We start from the raw sequence: 20,916 nt of genomic DNA, 5'->3' as shown, positions 1-20,916 counted from the left end.
CACAGCAGGGAACTGCATGAGCTCCTAGGGTTGGGGGAGGTGACGGGGGCCACCCCACAATTATCTATCTAAAAAGATGTGGCTTCTGGCAGGTTCCGCCTTGTTCCCTTCTTGACTGAGCTGAGGGCTGTGATGGACTGGGTGTGGACAGACACGACCTTGAGCCTCTCCAGCTGGATCTGTGTGGAGGACATCTATGCTCACATATTCATCCTGAAGTGTTGGCGGGAGTCCGAAAAAGTAAGCCAGGAAAAATGCCTGATCCCTTTTTGTTTCCCCTCCATCCAGGCTGGTTATGAGATTAATGTGAACTTCTGCAAGTTTTGTGGCCAAATAAATGGGGGCAGGGGGCAAAAACAGTGAGGACCTATACGTGTCCCATTGGTTTCCACCCCCTGGACTTGGGAATTTTGGACTCGCTGCTGCCTTAGTCAGAAATAGCATCCAGATGTGTTCCCCTTTTGGCAAATGTATATTGTAGTTATTTTTAAAAGAAAAAAATGATATATTGCTGTGTGACTCTATAATTCTTAAATGGCTCATTTGGGAGCAGAAGGGAATGTGGTATGGTAGAGAAAAGTGAAGTAGGGTGGCTTGGACTCAGGCTAACCCTCTGATTCACTCTTTGATGAGCGACAGGACAATATAACTTCTTTGTGCAAAGGAAATTGAAGCGCAAACATTTGCTTATTCTGTTAGATTGAATATTAAGATTTAAATAGGATAGAATTACCATTATTTATTGGATTTTTCAAAAGTTGAATATCTGAAACAGGAGTCTGTTGTATAATAGCAATAAGACCACTCGCCAAGAATTGGCTGAGGTGGTATAAAATGTCCTTTTTTTCTCTTCTTGATAATACCCTCCTTGAAATAGTTCCCTCTAGTCCATATACTTTCTAGTATGTTCTGTTGCTGCTTCTGGGAATTTTAGCTTCACGTTCAAGGGGCCCACTGACCTGTGGCCCCTGTATTTATGGGGTTTGTGGGACTGAAGGAATTAGGCCTGGCAGTCAACTTAAAATCATAGAGCTTGTCCTGATTTTTAAGGAGCAGACAAGCTGTTAAAATGACAGAATATGAGAGATATGAAAGCTCTTCTACCAAAGGGACTTTGAAGGTAACAATCATGGTGACAAAGGGTCTGGAAATCATGACAAATGAAGAAGAGTAGGAAGAACCAACAATTGTTCTGTCTGAAGTAGAAAAAAAAATGGAAGGAGGCAAAAGCAGTAGCCATTTGTAACTATTTGAAATACTGGGAAATAGAGGAAATGTCTGAATTTGTTTGTAATACTCAAGATAACAGAGTTAAGACAGGTGGGCAAAAGCTCCAGTAAGTTTCAATGGCATATGAAGAACATTCTAGCAACAATCAAAGCTACCCCATCACAGCTTGGCTGCCTCAGGCGGTATCCATGTACACACGGTGACTCTAGGAGAACTCACATGCTGGACCCTCTGTGCTGGGAAGCACGGGTCCACCTCCAGCTCCAGGAGCCATTCGTTCAACAGTCCCCATATCAGTTGTCTGTTGCTGCAACCAAACTACCTCAAACTTAGTGAGATATATATATATATATATATATATATATATATATATATATATATATATATATGTATTTTTTTTGAGAGAGAGAGAGAGCACAGAGCAGGGAGGGGCAGAGGGTGAGGGAGCGGGAGAACCCCAAGCCAGGCTCCACGCCAAGCACAGAGCCCAACTCTGGGCTCGATCTCACGACCCTGAGACCATGACCTGAGCTACCAAGAATCTGATGCTTAACAAACCGAGCCACCCAGGCACCCCAAACTTAGTGGTTTAAAAATAACAACCATTTCCTTTGCTGGCAATTCTGTGAGTGGGCAGTTTGGGCTGGACGCCACTGGACAGACTTGCCCAGGGTCATCCTGTGGCTGCCGTTTCAAAGGGACCAAGTGCAGGCAGGAGAAAGGCTCAAGAGAGAATCAGTTCAAGAGAGAGGCAAGTTGAGGGGCGCCTGGGTAGCGCAGTCATTAAGTGTCTGCCTTCGGCTCAGGGCGTGATCCTGGCGTTCCTGGATCGAGCCCCACATCGGGCTCCTCTGCTGGGAGCCTGCTTCTTCCTCTCCCACTCCCCCTGCTTGTGTTCCCTCTCTCGCTGGCTGTCTCTCTGCCACATAAATAAATAAAATCTTTTAAAAAAAGGGAGAGAGGCAAGTTGAGAGGATAATTTCAGAAAGAAGAGGATCTGAAGCTCTATAGGTGTTAAGGAAAAGAATAATAGAAAAAAGAAAAGCAAAGTTCTTAATATCAGAGCCAAAGGAAGAAGGTCCTAGTTGGTGGGGGGTGGGGCTGGAAAGCGTGGAATCAGAGGCATGGGTGAACAAGTTAGTAGTGAGAAAGAGGAACGGCTGTCCTACAGGAAGCTGGAGAAAGATGGGCAGCGAACAAACACACACCACATAGCCTGGCTTCTCCATGAAATAGATGAGCTTATCTGTTGACAGCAAGCAGGAAGGACGGCATCCTAAGACCCAGGGCCTGTCCCTGGGGGCACCGGAAACCGTGAGATACTACTTCCTCTGGGTGAATGGGCAGGGAGCTCTTAGGAGGGGTTTTCTGAGTCAGAGCTCACGTGACTGTCCCACGCTGATACAGGGTCACCTTTCACGGGAGCACCTGTGTCTGCCCCATTTGTTGGCTGTTATAAGCTTTTCACTGCCATTGAGCCAACAGGTGACAACCTTCTTTATACCATAGTGAGGAGGTCACATCCATTGCCTGTCCTCCTTGTGAAGGCTGGTGTCATTCTGCCCTAGAACACGAGGCATTCCTGCCCAATGAAAGGTTTACAATTATTGCTGTTATTTTATCTTCAAGAAATAAAAAACCTCGTTTTAATGTATCACCTCTACTTAAATATATACTTCTATCTTTTTTTAAAAAAAAGATTTTATTTATTTATTCGACAGAGATAGAGACAGCCAGCGAGAGAGGAAACACAAGCAGGGGGAGTGGGAGAGGAAGAAGCAGGCTCATAGCGGAGGAGCCTGATGTGGGGCTCGATCCCAGAACGCCGGGATCACGCCCTGAGCCGAAGGCAGACGTTTAACCGCTGTGCCACCTAGGCGCCCCTAAATATATACTTCTATCTTACGCTAAGTCGACGGATATTTCAGAGTATCAGCCTTTTTTTTAAAGATCTTATTTACTTATTATTTGAGAGACAGTGAGAGAATGAGTAGGAAGAGGGGCAGAGGGAGAAGCAGACTCCCTGCAGGGCAGGGAGCCTGACATGGGACTCGACCATGGGACCCTGAGATCATGACCTGAGCTGAAGGCAGATGCTTAACCGCCTGAGCCACCCAGGTGCCCGAGTATCATCCTTTTACATCACACGTGGTAAAACTTTCTAAGGAACTTAGGTGTCTGGGAGGTCAATGTCAAGGGAGTCCAAGCGAATCTGGCACTCATTTCTACTTGTCCCATCAGAGACTGAAACAGTGACAGTCTGTTGTCTAGTGTGAAGCAGAAGAGTAAGCATCTTTTAATAGTAACTTTTCTTAGGGATTATTCTGAGTCCAATATGCTGTGCTCCAGGGGCTTTATGAATACATTTTATGAAGCCAGAACAATTTTCTGAAAGGCAGAGTGTTGGCATATGAACACCCACAAACACAGGCCACTCAGTCCTAGTCATAGTTTACTTTTTTTTTAAAGACTTTATTTATTTATTTGAGAGACAGCGCGTGTGCTCGCTGAGCACGAGCAGGGGGGAGTATCAGGCAGAGGGAGAAGCAAGCTCCCCACTGAGCAGGGAGCCTGATGCAGGCTTGGTCTTAGGTCCCTGGGATCATGACCTGAGCTGAAGGTGGACACCTAACCAACTGAGCCACCCAGGCATCCCCCCACAACAATTTTAAGGAGAAATTCTCTCCGGTCCCATTGGTCCCTCATGGTACCACTGTGGGAACGTGTTGGGAACTCATTACAGCTTCATGTCACTACCTCACCTCGTAGAGTGGGGACAATGTGCTCTCCCCACCTCAGAGTGAGCGGAGCAGAATAGGGCCCCAGTCAGGTCCTGTGGGAAGAGCTCGGGTCCTTCCCCCACCTGCTGCTGATGCCAGAAGCCTGAGCCTGGATGACTCATCGTTGCAGAGATACCCGCAGCCCCGGGGGCAGAAGAAGAAGAAAGTGGTGAAGTACGGCATGGGAGGCATGATTATCGTCCTGCTCATCTGTATCGTCTGGTTTCCCCTTCTCTTCATGTCCTTGATCAAATCTGTGGCGGGGGTCATCAACCAGCCCCTGGACGTCTCGGTCACAATTACCCTGGGAGGGTACCAGGTAACTGCTGCGTATTCCCCCCCCAGGTCTGGCTCCCCTGCCCGCGCCTTTCCTCACCACCAGCTACAGGATGTCCAGTTAGCTCTTGCAGCCAGATCTCCCCACCCCCGCATTTAGTCAGCAAATACCTGACCTATGAGCCAAGGACAGAAGACAGTGAAGGGTAGCTCTGTTCTGGCGTGGAGCACTGGAGTAATCTCTTCAAAGAGATCCCTGTGGCCAGTTGCCATTGGGTGCTTAGTGGGTGATGATACGCTGTGTAAAGATTTCTCTTTTAACCCAGGATGCAGAGATGAGCCTTAGAGTGTTGACATCACTGTTTCTTTGTTTTCCAGCCCATTTTCACAATGAGTGCCCAGCAAAGCCAGTTGAAAGTTATGGATCAACCAAAGTTTAATAAATTTATGAAAGCTTTCTCTAGGGACACTGTAAGTAAATATGTGTAGTAAATGTCTGTGAAGACCTTCCATCTAGGTGAGCTTACTGCGTGTCATTTTATTTGCTGTTCTGCCATGGCCCGTGGTGTGGGAAGGACTCTTCGGGGATTACCAATGGCCACTGACCACTTGGATAATCTAAGACATTATGTCCGTATTATTGAATATAAGTGTCAATAAACATAATTTTAATTCAGGACATTTTAATGTCAGCTCAACAGATGTAGGTCTTCTCTTATACTTTTAAATGTTTTTAATCCTGGTAGATGTTGATCCCTTTGATGGGAAGGTCTACTCTGAGCATCTGTCTTCAGGGAGTGATTCAAAATATTGGTAAAGTTCTGTGCAGGTACCTGCTTGTGATGGCATTCTCTGTATTGACAAAAGTTGGAAGCAACTGAGGGCTCCACAAGTCAGGACTGGTTGAATAAATTGTGGCAAATGTATCGAGTGAATTTGATAGGCACTGGCTTCCCTAGGGTGGTTGGCATGGGAGAAGGGGGCTACCACTTCCCATTTTATTTACATATTGTGTTGTCTGAATATTTTCCAAGCAACTTCTTTTGTAATACAAAATGATCATTACAAAAATAGTGCATGGCATGAACATTTCTCAAGATAAAACATAAATGAAAAAGAATATATGTTATTTTTTTAAATGATTAAAAGAATAAAATCTGCATTTTCTACTGCATATAATAGTGATAATGTTCTGTTGGCAAAGTTGTGGCTGATGTATTCTTTTCTTCCCATTGCAACCTTAACAATAATATGATAAATTGATTTTTCATAATTAAAATTTGCTTTACAAGTAATACTTTCTTATTTAAGGAAAATGATTAGGCAGACAGATGCTTAGCTCTTTTATAAAATTATCAGCCTATAAAGCACACTGCCCCGTCTCATCTCAAGGGATATGCAGCTGTGAAGATAGGACCAAGATACTGTGGGTGGATTAAATTTGACTGTCTCCTGAGAGGAAACACCCCAAGAGTTGATACATTTCCTTCTTAGTGAGGAGGAAAAATGACACCAAATCCTCTGATTTTTCTTTATTAATTGGAATGATCCCATACCTGTACTGGTACTGGGATTGCTCCGTGTGACTGCGGCTGCCCATCCCCACATGGAGGGGAACAAAGTACTGCCACGGAGCACCAAGCCCATCCACTGTAGAAACTGTCCTTCTGGAGGAAGAATTCCTCTTTCTGCAGTCAGTTAAAAGGAAGAGTGATCACTTTATTTATTCATCACCATGTATATGATCTATTTATGCATGTGTATTTGTGCACATACAGGGTGCTATGCAATTTCTGGAAAATTATGAAAAAGAAGACATAACAGTAGCAGAGCTGGAAGGAAACTCAAATTCTTTGTGGACCATCAGCCCTCCCAGTAAGCAGAAAATGATAGAGGAACTCATGGACCCCAATAGTAGCTTCTCTGTTGTTTTTTCATGGAGTATTCAGAGGTAGTTACTGTCTTTCCATGTATGATTACCCCCTTTCCCCCCAATCTAAACTTGGGGTGGGGGTGGGAGGATAGAAGGGGAAAAAATCAATTGATGTGGATTTTAGTTGATATTATGCTTTGGGAATATTCATTTGATGCTACAGCTAATGTTTGTGTTTATTAAATAATGATCTGCCTGGGACTCTCTGGCAGAATTAAGAACTTCTTGGTTTTTCCTTTCTCCTACTAACTTCAGTCTTTAAAGAGAGGCTGGCAATGAGTTCTGTGAATAAGAGAGAGAGGTAAAGTGAAAAGGAAAAGGGTAAGGGCTTATAAAATGAAATAGTCTGAATGGTTGTAAGATTTCCCTGAAAGGGTGAAGTTTGGTCTTAGTAATGAAGAACTGGCAGGTTCGGGAACCCAAATTCTCACTTGCATCCCCCCAACATGGGGGAGCCCTCACAGATCTTTTCTCCAAGTGTGGGGTGTGAGAGCGGCCTAGCAGTCCCAGGAGGGGGAGAGCTGAGATAGACTCCTTCTCGCCTAACCTGAGCATGTGGCCACTACTTCCCTCGTTTGTTTTTTTCTTAAGTTTTTATTTAAATTCCAGTTAACGTACAGTGTGATATTCATTTCAGACGTACAATATAGTGATTCAGCACTTCCATACAGCAGCCAGTGCTCATCACAAGTGCCCTCCTTAATCCCCATCACCTGTTTCACCCATCCCTCCCCCAACCTCCCCTCTGGCGACCATCAGTTTGTTCTCTACAATTAAGAGTGCGTTTCTTGGTTTGCCTCCTTCTCTCTTTTTTCCCCCCTTTTGCTCATTTGTTTTCTTCCTTAAATTCCACAGATGAGTGAAATCATATGGCATTTGTCTTTCTCTGACTGACTTATTTTTCTTAACATAATACTCCCTAGCTCCATCCACATCTTTGCAAATGACAAGATTTCATTCTTTTTGGTGGCTGAATAATATTCCATTGTGTGTGTATACATCTCCCTTATCCATTCCTAAGAGCATGTAGAAAAAGTTCTTGCATTCAAAAACCCAACGGCTAGTGAAGCACGTGGGGAACCTCAATGCAATAAACTAGTTGAAAACCTTAGTTTTTGTTTGTTTGGTTGGTTTTTTGCTATCAGTCGTGTGATTCAGGATTCCATGCAAGTTTATTTGGCCAGTCAAGTGATAGGTTCATTTGGGTCCATGATTCCTGGCTTCTAGGATGGAATTAAGAAAGAATCATGATAGGTACCTAAGAAGCCATCTCCAATATAAAATGAATTTCCAAGGATATAGTAAAGAAAGATTTCAAAGAGAGCTGTTCAGAATTGAAAGAATGCCTTCCTGGATCTTATTTTCTCCTTTAGAATTTACATCCCAAGTTCCTCACATGAAATTCTGGACTGCCGAAAATTTATTTTCTAGGCCTTTCTTTGAAGAGATACCAAAAAATTAATAACATTAAAGATCAACTTTTAATTGAACATTCTTTTAAAAATGTGGATTCTATTAGTCACCATGGAGGCTGACCTCATTGGGTCAATATAAAGAGTGTTGCAGAAATTCGTATCAGAGCATCAAGATGGTTTCTCTTTTAGTCAGCAGACTGCCTCCTCACCTGCCATCTGTTAAAGGTGTTTGTGGCCTCCCTGGGTTTACTAACTTGGTTGTCTAAGAAGCTCTCTAAAGGTGAGGTGGACAGAAAGGTCGGGGTTGACAGTTGTGGACCCAGTAAAGACTTGGTGAGATTAATAAAATGAAGAGTGAAGTGAATTTTTGAACCTCTTCCAGACTTCGGAATAACCGCTGACATTGAGCCCTTTATCTTTCTCCACAGAAACATGAGTCTGGGTGCAAAAGCAGAAATAGCAACCGATAAGCTTTCTTTTCCTCTTAAGAATATTACACGTAAGAGTATAGCTAAAATGATAGCCGGCAACAACACAGAAAGCTCAAGAACGCCAGTGTAAGTGATTGCTTCTGTTAATTACCTTCAATCGAGGGCTGTATCTGGTACTGAGTCGCCATTTGCAAATGCACATATGCAAGAAATGCAGCTTTCTCCATTCTTCAGTAACTCAAGTGAATCTCTACTTGGAGACCTCGTTATGTGACGTTAAGATAGCTCTGTTTTCCTCCCCTCTCACTCTCTGTCCACCCAGCCCTGGGAGTCCTGATCTTGTCTATGGGTAGCAAACCTTGCTCTTATCTGACCATAATCACCAAAAGCCAGGGAAAGCCCCTGGGAGACCTCTCTTCTACTATTACTCCTGGACCTGGGCTCACTGAATGCCTGGCTAATGGATGGGGGTTAGGGGAAGACAAGGGACAGAGGGAAATTTGTGTGGGGGGTGGAGACTATATCTTAATATATTATCCTGCCATATAAGTACTCCACTTCAAACAAATCCAAGCTGGGATGTTTAGATTCTAATATGAGAACTAGTAGGAGGAGGAAAAATGCTATGGGTGCAAAACTGCTAAATGACGTATTCCAGATGTTCACCGGCCAGTGTCTGGTTCTGACCTCCAGTCTGCCCTAGCCCCACTTTGCTGCGTTGAGTATAAGAGCCGCCATGATGCAGTCCTCACATGTGTTCCCTAAGACAGCCTCTTTTAATCACTAAAGTTGAAGGAACCTCAAAGATTGTCAAATCTTCCCCCATCGTAGAACAGGCCTAGAAGGACGGAGTGACATGCTTACATTACTCAGTTTGTCCTCTGCAGAGGGAGGGGTCAGGTCCAGGCCACCACTTGTCCCTCGAGCCTCACTCTTCTCACTAGATAGATTCATGCAGTCCGCTTGATTATAGATATAATTCTATATCTACGTAGAGTACAGACATAGATCCTAGCAAGAAAGACAGCCCCTTGCTTCAGAAACAGTCACAGACACGAGAAATCTCTATAACCGTTTTTAAGGCATTAACTAGCTCATGCACTGAGTCTACCTAAGTATTCAAAGAGAACCTCTGAATTTCTTTGGCTTCAGAAATTTCTGATTATAATGGAACCCATAAATTGTAATGACATCACATTGCATAGAAGTACAAAGACTCACCATTATTTGTTTGATATGAGGTCAAAAATAGCAACAAAAAAATCAATTTTATGTGGCTAAAACAACTAAAACTTCATATCCCCCCCCCTTTTTTTTCTTGACATACAGGACTATAGAAAAGATCTACCCATATTATGTGAAAGCACCTAGTGATTCGAACTCAAAACCTATAAAACAACTTTTGTCTGGTAAGGATGAGAAGGAATTGGTTCAGAACTTTTTTTAATCCTTTTATTCAGTGTCTACAGTTTGCATGTTCAGCCTTTCTCAAGCTGCTTTCCAGTTTTCTTTCCTTGTGAGATGCGGCCTACAGGAAGCCTGAGATTCCCTGCTGCATTCACCGGCCAGAAGGAGCCAGTCAGGCACCAGGAGCCATATTCTTCATAGTTTTCATCGTATAGAATGTGATTGGCTTAACTCCACACTTAGCAGCTTCGGTTACTGATTCATCAGTCTGTTTACTTGTTTCTATGTTAATCTTTTTGGAAGAAAACAGCCTTATGCAACACTAAATATGAAAGCCCCATGATGAGAACAATAAAAACAGGAAATGTACTTGATTGAGCCCAAGGGTGGTTAAGTATCCATGTTAGTCTCTAGGGACTGTATTTACCCAAAACAACAGTGATGGTAGGACGTCGATGTTTGGGGATCCTTAGGCATTAATTACTAAGCATTGTTTGACTTCATCAATTGTCTGGATCGGAGCAGATGTGTACATGTGGTAAAGGTAAAAGGACAATGCAGTTATCCAAGTTATGTTCACGCCTTTGCCAACATGGGTGTCTCATGGTCACCAGGCCGTGCGTCAGGCACTAGAGACTAAGCTCCTTGAGGCTCATATTTAGCTGGAAAGATAGAGATGTAAGTAAACAACTGGAAGCCCCCGTAGTAGGGGGCCCAAGAAGTAGAGGCAGGATAGAGGTTCGGAAGACGAGCATGGGTGGGTGGTCCCCACATCTCTTGCTCTTCTTCCTCAGCAGTCAATAATACGTATGTCTTACATGGTAATTGTGAGATGCATTAAGAACTTTGGTATTTCCCTTTCAGTCCAAATAGTTCTAGAAATGCTTAGTCAGAGAACACAGATTGCTCAACCATCAGTCATTCCCTCTGAAATGCTTCTGTCCCTCAGTGAGCCCTTCACAGCTGCTGCCCCTAAGCAGATGATCCCGCAAGCCTGCCAGGGCCCTCCTTCAGCTGGCTCCCTCTTCCCGGCAATGGTCTCAAATCTTCACCAGTACCCCCACTTCCTTTCAGCTTCAGGAAGATGGGGTCCCTCCCTCCAGGGTCAGCCTCACTTTGAGCCCAGATTCCCAGCCCCGCCCCTCCCCACCCTTATTTAACCCTTTCTCAGCCACATGTTCTGTGCTCCCCAAACATAGGCTTGTTGGCTGTGAGTCATTTGAAGTCCGGCCAATGAAATCCTTCTTCCCCAGACCACAAAGTCCTGGTACTTTCCTGTCCTGCCAACACAACAGCTTCTCTGATGAGTTTTACCCAGTTATGTCTGATCTTTAGCATAGGTTGGTGGTTATCACCAATTTACAAAGGAGGAAACTGAGGCTAAGGTGTGAGTTACTCAGCAGAGGTTATATAATCAGTATGTGAACAAACTAGACTCAAACCTAGGCCAGATGTTCCCTCTTAGAACTCTCTAGACTTCAGAACCAAGGTTCTTTTTGTTCCTGAGCAATCTGAGTGGTTCACATTCACCCTGGGTAAGGGTTTCTTTATCTTTACCAGTTTCCTGACTCACTCTCCATTAGTCTGTCCATCCATCCATCCATCCATCCATCCATCCATCCATCCATCCAATCTAACCATCCATCCATCAAATAGACATTCATTACCAGGCACCATCCTAGATTCCTTTGATCCAGGAATTTAGCAAGAAATAATGCAGACATGGCCCCTACCCTCACTGTCCACCACCAGGATTATCAGTGGAGGCCCTATTATCATTGGCAGGGGTTGTATTTTCTCAGAAAGACCTACTCAGAGAACTCCAAGCTTTATTCCACCCTTTTACTATCCTTTTATATTGACCCTGTGCTCTAGCAAAAGCAATCATTAACCACACATCAAGGATTTTCAGAACTTTACTGAACTTCATGCCATCAAGTCTTCCTGACCTCTCCCCCTCCATCTCCACTTAATGAAGTTCTCACTCTGCAAAACTCAGCTCAGAAGCCATCTCCTCTGGGAGGCCTTCTTGATCCTACCAAGCAGAAGCAGTCTCCCCATACTATCAGACCTTGTTGGTGCAGGTCCTGTAGTGGTTGTCATATGCCCATAAGTCGCACTTGTATATGTGGCCTGTTCCATTTGCAATGTAGAATCATGCTGTATACAACTTTATAACCCCTTATCACCTGACAGAGGGCCTTCTTCCTCTAAGACATGCAATAAATTCTGGTAATAGGATTGAATTAGTCAGTTCACTGAAAAAGTCAATGACTTGGGTTTTTATTTATTTTTATTATTTTTTATTTCATTTTCATTTTTTATAATAATATTTTTATTATATTATTAGTCACCATACAGTACATCCCTGGTTTTTTATGTAAAGTTCCATGATTCATTAGTTGCCTATAACACCCAGTGCACCATGCAATATGTGCCCTCCTTAGTACCCATGACTTGGGTTTTTAAATGTCTAGCTAGTTGTTTGGAATTATCAGCGAAGACACTCAGGTGATGGGTCTTCCCTCTATCCTGTGATGTGTCTGCCATGCTCACTTGGCAGCAGTGAGCTACATGTTTCATGACAAGGAGAAACCTTATGCACACCTAGGGCCCACTTTTCTTTTTCCACTCACATTGTTACCATGTCCCTATGGCGTATTCATCCTGACACCTACACTATGGACAGTAGTAACTAGGTTTTGCCATCTGAGGACTGTTTATGTGCATTAAATCCTAATAGTCTCATGCTAACTTGATTTCATTTTTTCTCCTGTTCCAGAAAATAATTTCATGAATATCACCATCATTTTGTCCAGAGACAATACAACTAAATCTAACAGTGAGTGGTGGGTTCTCAACCTGACTGGAAATAGAATATACAATCAGCATGCCCAGGCCTTGGAACTGGTGGTCTTCAATGACAAAGTCAGCCCCCCAAGCCTGGGGTTCCTGGCTGGCTACGGGTAAGAACTTACTTCACAGCTAACAGTTACAAGAATCTACTTCTGTGTCATATAAAGTTGAGGATGGGAAGCCTTGTGTCTTCCTAGAATTCTTGAACTTAATAGCTACAACATTAAAATTCATAGTTCACTGGCCCTTCATTTTAAAAAAATGAAGAACAAGAGTCCCAAAGAAGTCAAAATGCCTGATGTAACACCCTTAAGGACAGGACTAGAAGTCATACGTTCAGTTTCTTCACTCTACACCTTCCTATTATGTTTGAGGTCATTCAGTGTTTAAACATAGAAATTGATGTAGACTCTTTTCTGTTTACATTGCCTTCTGACCTTAGCAGACATGGCCTCGGTCAAACATTGAAGTTCGGGACATGGTCCGATGTCCAGAATGATCTGAATCTATACTCTCACAGTGTTATGATCCTTAAATGCTAGGAGACATACATCCCAACACGACATGAACGTCTGTTAAGACATCATTGTCTATGCAGAACTGTATTTATAAAAATAAAGAGGTCCAGAAAAGTGTATATAGTACAATGGCATTTCTACCAAATATATTATATGTCTTCTCTATATAATATATGCAGTAAAACTATCTGAAGTTCATCCATGAAACTATTAACATTGGTCATTTACAGAATAGAGATTTTTTTTAATTTTCATTTTTCAAGTCTTACAGTTCTGCAAGGGAAAAGCGAAAAACTTCAAGCTTTGATAAGTTTATCATATCTTCTGTAGAGTTGGGGGGAAATACTATTTTTCTTCTTTTAGATGCATTGTATTAACTGTATTTAACTGGTAGATACAATTTCTATTTAATTTTTTTTTCAGTATCATGGGATTATATGCTTCAGTTGTCCTTGTGATTGGGAAATTTGTCCGTGAATTCTTCAGTGGGATTTCACACTCCATCATGTTTGAAGAACTCCCAAATGTGGATCGAATCCTGAAGTTGTGCACAGATATTTTTTTAGTTCGAGAGACGGGGGAACTGGAACTAGAGGAAGATCTCTATGCCAAATTAATATTCCTGTACCGCTCACCAGAAACCATGATCAAATGGACTAGAGAAAAAACAAATTGATACTTTAAGACACAGACTGCAAATTAAGTTAACATTTGAATTTTTTTAAAAAAAGCACAATACTCTCATAAGAGATAAGCATTTCTAGTTGGTTGGAAATGGTTTCTCTTCTGACAGGTGGTCAAAAGGAGCTGACTTCCTTTTTCAGTCTAAGCTACCTTGCAAATGAAGACGCTGTTGAAAAAGTTATTTGTAATTCCATTTCTCCAAAATCAGGGCTACTCGTTTTTTGTTTTAGTCAACAGTGTCTTGCATTCTGATTGACTATGCAAAGGAGTCATTTATGGGTCTCCTCCCTCAGAGAAACAGGAAGAGGGAAAAAGGAAAGACGCCCATGTTTTTCTGTGTGGGGACCGCACCCTTCCTGAAGAGATGCTCTAATGGCGTCCACTGCGCTCTGTCGCCAATGGGGAAGCTGCTCTGAGGAGAACAGATGGGCCTCAGCATACCCCGAAATTATGCAACAGCAATAGGAGGCTGAAACTCCTGAACGGATTCCTAAGGGGAAACGAGAAAGGGAGCCAAAGACCCATGAAGATACCTGAGGAAGTATAAGCCTCGTTCTAAGCAAAAAGTTAACATTAGTGACACTCTTACTGCCTTACCTTAACTGAAGACTCATAAAAAATCTTTCCATTAAACACCAGTGACTTCTCAGGAAAAAAAAAAAAGCAGCAAAACAAGTATGTGGACACCGGCTTTGTTGAGGCCCAACTAGTGACTTGCTTCAGAGATGGTCGCTGTTCTGCTTCAGAGCTACTTCTCCTCATCAGACACAAGCTCCAGGTGGAAAGATAAAAATGGCGCCCAGCTGGGTGTGGAATGAAGACTCTGACTTTGTAACTCTTTACTAACTGAGGTCATGAACGCTCTTCTACCTTTCCCCATCCCTCAACACGCATTTTCCCATTTCGATGATTTAAGGCAATGGTGTTTTCCAGTATGTGACATTTTCCTTCCTGTTTTTCAGGTATATCAAAGAGTTTACATATTCCAATTCACATTTTTACATCTGAGACGGGTTTTTTAAGTTCATAATTATGAAAGAAATATGTATATTGAGCTTGGGGAAATTAAAAAAATGGCCTTTTCTTAAATTATTGTTATTGGTAATACAACCTCTTCATTAAATAACAGTGTAGCATGAAAATTTATGATTGAAATGTAGTTTTCATTCCGTATTAAAATACAGTTTGTGAGGAATCATTGAATGAACTAGAATATGTCAAAAAAATGATCCTATGTAGTTTGGGTTCAGGACTGACTTAAAATAAAGCACATCTTGAAAAGTCATTTCAAGAATATTCTTCATTCTGCTTATTTGCATGAAGTAGGAAAAATGATTGTTTTCAATGCTATGTACAAGGTGTTAAAAAAAATCAACTGAAAGAGGAATTCACTTCTTGTTGGTTTTATTTGTCTTTCTCATGCGAATAATGAGATTATATTATTCTATGTGAATAATATAAGCAGGACACCACTGGTAACAAATTAATTTCCAAAGAGTTACAGTGAATATGGAGCTGTTCAGTGTCTTCTAGAAAATTAGTGCATATTCGTTCTTCAAACGTGAAAGCCAGCATACTTCCACCCTGCGGAAATCAACTCCTCCAGTCACCATAGCAATGAACTCAGACTGCTTAGGGAAACTCTTTGGACCATGTTCTGATTTCCCAACAACAGCAAGAATCATTGTGCATATTTCTAGTTGTGAATTTTTCTTTTAAAAATGTCAACTCGAGGGAATTTCCAGAGAGCATGTTATGACACATTTAGGAAGAAGAAGTAGGCAATGCTCCTGAGAAGAAAGTGTAGAGTCAAAGTATACCAGAATAGTGATGTTCCTCAAAAGAACAATTTCCAGGGTTCAAGAAAAAGCTTCCCAGTGTGTCAGAGGGGGGAAAGGTTGACGGAAATCTAAATGATAGAAATTAAGGAATTAGAAAGGAAGTTCTTCTTCCAGGGAAGCATGTGGAGGCTAGAGTGGAAACGGCAGATAGTGAGGAGGTCTACCGGTACTGGCCCGGCCCCCGTGGAGCAGGGAACCCCCAGGCCAGCAGGTCACTTCCCCTCTCAGCCTCGTGTATCCGACAACATGAAGGGGTCATCCTCCTGCACCCAGCCAGATTCTAAGCCCTAGCCCAGTAGACGCTCCTTGTGAAAGCGGTCTGCCACCTTAGATTGGGTTCTTTGGAGATGGCCTCTGAAATGAACAGCCACCAAGGACATTTGGGGCCATGGTCCCGGGAGTTACAGTGGTCAGCAAGGAAGGCAGGATCAGGCAGAGGGACAAGCTGCCACACCACACAGCTGCAAGGGAGCTCTGGTCACAGCTGCTGCATCTGCCTGTTTACTGTTCAGTCTGGGTGTGGAGCACTGAGTCCTCCAGGGAGCCGTGGGCACCAGCATACTCCTCCCACCCCGCTGTATAGCCACAGTGTCCTCCCTGTCCGTAAGGTCACCCTGTGCATAAGGTGACCCCATCTATAAGGTGACCTTGTCCCTTGACAGAACTGTCTTATTGTCTTTCTAGTTTACTTATCCTTTCTAAAATAATTATTTTCCTTTTTCACTAGTTTTCAAATCTTGAGTTCTATTATTCTTTAATATCGTCTGTTATTTTCTTAATTTATTTTAGTTCATCTTGAAATCTTGGGTTATAGTTTTTACCCATTTTGTGGGCATGTCTTTCTGGTAAACTTTTTTTGTCTCTAAGGACCTGATCCTGCTTCTTACTCTTTTTTACTGATAAGAATTTGATATCGTATTTAAGTGCATCCCTTTCCTGTGGCTCCTGTGTGTGTGATGTTAGTTTCCCTAAATTCGGGGTTGGGGGATGGCTCCTCCAGCCCCATGACTCTGGAGCCCACGGTCCTGGAGTGTCCACAAATGCTCCCTCCTTTCTGAGGCCCCCAGTGCTGCTCTCCCACCCACCCCTCCATGGGCCTCTCTCCCCAGTGGGACCTGTTCTGCCCCCTTGATTCCCAGCAGTGTCCCCGTGTCATGGGGCCTGGTCCTGGGAGGCAGTTTCAACCAGTCTGTTTTGAGAATTTGCAGGCCCCGCCTGTCCTGCTCCTTCAGTCCATGCTGCCAACCCCCTGCCTTCACCCCAGAATGGGGACTTGCGCAGTCCTCTCCCGGGGTGCCCAGGGATCACCAGTGTTGCCAGTTAGGGTCCCTGATCCTGGCTCCGACAGATGATCTATTGTTTCTCTCCTCTGCCCCCCACATTGGGGATGCTTCACACAAGTCTTGCTGCTACCGCCAAGTCGTTGGGGTTTGTCCCTGCTGGCCTTGTTTTGGGAAAAGCAGGGGAGGAAGAAAAGAGTGACTGAGAGAGCACCAGACACCAGGCTGCTCCTGCCTTTACCTGCCCTAATTACTCTAAACACAGCCTGTCAACACAGCATCCAACAAGGAGGAACACATTTCATTTCACAGCTAGGGATAACAGCCTGACATCTCACTGGCCTGCTTACATGAATTGTTCGGCAGAAAGGGGTTTTGGAGCAGTCTGTGTGCACAAATAATTGGCTCTCAGGAGCCTACATTGTTTGGAGTGGGAGGTATTTTTTTAAAAATAAAATATTTTTAATTGTTTTAAGTCATAAATATCTGTGGTTATGTTCACATGTATTTTTCTAAAGCTTTCATGTATTTATTGGACAGAGAGAGGGGCAGCGAAAGAGAAATCATCAATTAAAAGTTTAGTTATTTAAATACTGCATGCTTATTCAGCTTTGCGAATTTTTTAAATATTTTATTTATTTATTTTTGGAGAGAGAGAGCAGGGTGGGAGGGCAAAGGTAGAGGGAGAATCTCAAGCAGACTCCCTGTAGATGGAGCCCTACGTGGAGCTCGATCCCACAACCAAGATCATGACCTGAGCTGCAATCAGTAGTCTGAAGCTTAACCGATTGAGCCACCCAGGCACCCCCTCAGTTTTGTGAATTTTGAATATTATGTTTTAGTGTTTATCCCATATGTGCAACAGTGTGAGGGTGACCTCCCCCAGACCAGCAGCCACAGAGATGAGGCCCCTGCGTGACTCACTCCCACCTCCATCACTGGTGTGGCGGTGAGTCAGGGCAGGCAGGCCTGTGCATTCCTGTTCTTTCTTGAACAATCTGCAAATGAGGCCCTTACATCTGCTCCTGCTCAGGGTCTGCAGTATGAAGACGACTAGAACCGCCAGCACTACACAGCAGTAATCTGAATGCACCCAGAAAGATAGTAGCATCTTAACGTGTTAAATAATTCTCCTTTACGGCGTTGCCTTTTCCAAGCTTGTAGTATTCATACTTCTAAAGCCATTAAAGTTTAAATCTGCATTAGACTTTGGGACCCCTTATGTTTTCTTCTATGGAAGACTAAGTTCTGTGCCAGAGACTGTCATGGGTGGGTTTCCGTTTCACGGCATTCCAGAAGAAAATTGTGTATTGATAGCAGAAGTGGGGCCAGAGATGATGAGGAAAGGGGTGGGAAGTGCTGAGGGTCCTGGTGGGAAGTTGTGGAAAAAGAAGAACTTCTGAAATAGTTCCAGACCTCTGGGACCGGCCACTGGCTTTGTTCGATTCCAGTGTTGAGGGAAAGTTGGATAAAAATCCCTAGCCCTTTGCACCCAGACCCTACTCTATCACAGTGAGCCCCTGAAAAAGATTGCTGGAGACAGGTGTACGAGCCACTCGTATAATACTACTATTACTACTAATAATAATGGGAAGAAGAAGGGGAAGAATGAGTTGATTGGCGTTGGCTCTTATTGTTATGTGCTAAGCCCTGTAGTAAAAGCATGAGAAATCAGAGACATAAAGAAGCTTACGTAGCTGCCCACACCATAGCTGGAGCCTGGACTGGATTCCTTTCCCCTGGCGATACTGCCTGCCCTGCCTGACTCCCAGTCTTCCTACTAGAACCCCGCCTGCTTTGCTGGAGCTCACCTGCTGCCCAGACCCCAGCCTCCTGTCAGAACCCTGGCATCCCACTGGAAACCCAGCCTCCATTGGAACCCCACCTTCCCACTAGAAGCCCAGCCTTCTGCCAGAACTCCATCCTCCTGCTGGGACTCTAGCCTCCCACCAGAAGCCCAGCCCCCTTTAGCACAACCTCTCCAGTAAAGTCTCCTTGTCATCAACCTCTGTTCCTGCCTGACCTAGCCTTGGTCAGTCCCCAACTATGCTGCCAATGTGAACACTTCCACCTGTCAGACCTCACTCGGCCCCTAGAGTCCTGAATACCTTTTTGGTATATTTGGTGTAAGGTTAGGTATGGCTGAGCAATTCTTCCCCAATCCCATCTCTGTGGCCCCACAATATTTCTTTCCCAGACCACCAAGTTTCTGGGGGAGGGGAGGGAATGCACAGTGAGATGCACCCTTTTCCACATGGAGGTGTCACTGAACTTCTCACTTAATGGGAGAAAGGGTGATGGAGGTGACTCCCTCTGCACCTGACCCAGGTGAGTAGGCACACCCAAGTCAAACAAACTTGGGCAATTGGTAAAGTTTTAGGATCTCTCAGATTTCTTTTTCAACCTAAAAATCTGATTTTTGTGCTTGATGGCTTGGTCTTTCTATATTCTTTGATAGTAATAAATTAGCGCAGATGAATGGGATAATGCTACAGATATGGGCAATATAGAAAAAATATTACCACAAGGATCAATGATTTAATAGACTGCATTTCAATATCATGACTTTTCCAGAAATCACCAAAGTGAAACTAGAGGAATATTGTTTGACATGGACAGTTGGCTGAATCTTACATTGCCCTTCACTAATTACCCCGTTTCACTCACACTAACAGAAGTATACATGCTTCAAAGCCAGTACTGTCAAAGGGAAGACAACCCACCTCTCCCCTCCTGTCCCAGGGACTCTCATGCCTGTGCTCACCTGGATTAGCCAAGCCCAGGGTCCCTCCAGAGTCTTGTCACTTGCTCTCAACAATATGCAGAAAAGAGCTTTTTGAGACACTGAGATATCATCCTTCCCTTGGGCAAGTCTACTCCTTAGATCAGCCAAAATGCAAGGAGAAAAGGAGATGAACCACTTTCCAGAATGGAGGTGGTCTCTCTATTCCCGACTGTGATGGACCTTCCAGAAGAACATTTGAAAGTGAGGGCGAAGTGCTCTCTGATATGTGGCTCTCTGGTCCCTCCCTTCCTCCTTTACTGGGTCTTCCAAAGAAGCAACCAGCTTGTGCTGACATTTTAGTGAGGGCTTCACATGGATTATCTCTTTTAGACCTCATAGCAAACCCATGGCATAGATATTGTTTTTTTCTCATTTTACAGATGAGAACTTAAGGCACAAAGAGTTTAAATGTTTTTCCCAGTGTGGCATAGCCAGTGTTCATAACCCATGCTTCCCACCATGCTCCAAAGCACCATACTATGTAACCAAATCCCACCCCCACCCCCCCACCCCCGGTCATTCTTCTAGTAACAAAGAAAGACATTATGAAGATAGACAAGGGAAAATATATGAAACCTGGAAGAAGATTATCCCCAAGTAAACTTTTCACATGTGAAATTAAGTACTGGTCTTAGTATCATGATCATTTATAAAATGCTCATCTCTTCCTTGACCAATTCTTGAATGTTGTCCCGACTTTTCCATTTGTATTTGCACGTGGTCTTCATGTTTTCAACAAAGGAGTTAGTTGGTCAAGAAGGGAATATTAATTTACTTCAGAAATGTAACTGAACAAGGTGTCATGATTTCTTAGGTGTCTATTTTTGAAGAAAGGCCACCCAGTGAAATAAATCAATGCTGCTCATCTGAATCACAGCCCTTCCAGCCAGGTGTGGGAGAACGTAACAGTGTGGCATGTCCGAGCCTACTACCATCAGACAGCCCACGGAGGGGACTGGGACTACTGGCTGGAGAATGGAGAATGGAATCAATCTAGCTGTCATGGCGTACTTACCCATGGCAGGGACAGTCATTTCGTTAGGCAGAAGACTTCCTGGACATGCTCATTTTTTTCAGCTCCCCAGACTTAGCCCTTCCATCCATTATACCTAAGCTCTACTCTTGAAGAAAGCCTTAAATCTTCTACAGTTACAGTGTAGTAGCAGACTCTTTGTCTCCAGTCCAGTAACTAGAACCTCATGAGATCCTACAGGTTGTGTTCTCTGGAATCGATCCTATCAAATGGTATAAACACTACAATTTGTAGTTCAATATGTTTAGTATCTTGTAAATCACTAAGCTTCTATTTCCTTTGTAATCTTTCCAAAATCAGAAAGTTTAGTTCATAATGGATCTGGTTGTTGAATAATAAAACAGTGTTTTCCCAATAAAGCAGAGATACCTGACTGTGACCGTGTCTCACCTCAAACCTCCGGCCTCAGCAGCTCCTGGGATTACTCCGTATGCCTACAGACTGATT

At 43.5% G+C, this 20,916-nt stretch overlaps 1 protein-coding gene across 5 annotated transcripts in view; it reads left to right on the top strand.

The window, feature by feature from the left end:
• PIEZO2 (piezo type mechanosensitive ion channel component 2) overlaps nt 1–14,815 on the top strand; it is a 450,496-nt gene extending 435,681 nt beyond the window's left edge. For 4 of the 5 annotated variants that reach the window (XM_045793888.2, XM_045793887.2, XM_045793886.2 and 1 more), the window contains 8 exons: nt 93–240; nt 4,141–4,329; nt 4,665–4,757; nt 6,065–6,237; nt 8,063–8,191; nt 9,395–9,474; nt 12,255–12,438; nt 13,270–14,815. In XM_045793888.2, coding sequence (XP_045649844.2) covers nt 93–240; nt 4,141–4,329; nt 4,665–4,757; nt 6,065–6,237; nt 8,063–8,191; nt 9,395–9,474; nt 12,255–12,438; nt 13,270–13,522 — 1,249 coding nt within the window. In that variant the 3' untranslated portion in view covers nt 13,523–14,815. Of the gene's footprint in view, nt 1–92; nt 241–4,140; nt 4,330–4,664; nt 4,758–6,064; nt 6,238–8,062; nt 8,192–9,394; nt 9,475–12,254; nt 12,439–13,269 lie in introns of those variants that run through there. The other variant, XR_006778951.2, reaches the window with a different exon arrangement.
• The last annotated feature ends 6,101 nt before the right edge of the window (nt 14,816–20,916 follow it).

Source organism: Ursus americanus, chromosome 19, assembly GCF_024610735.1.
Source record: "Ursus americanus isolate L20-20 chromosome 19, mUrsAme1.1.p, whole genome shotgun sequence".
Lineage (NCBI taxonomy): Eukaryota > Metazoa > Chordata > Mammalia > Carnivora > Ursidae > Ursus > Ursus americanus.
Note: the sequence above shows the minus strand (reverse complement) of the source record. Positions and strands in the feature narration are given on the sequence as shown.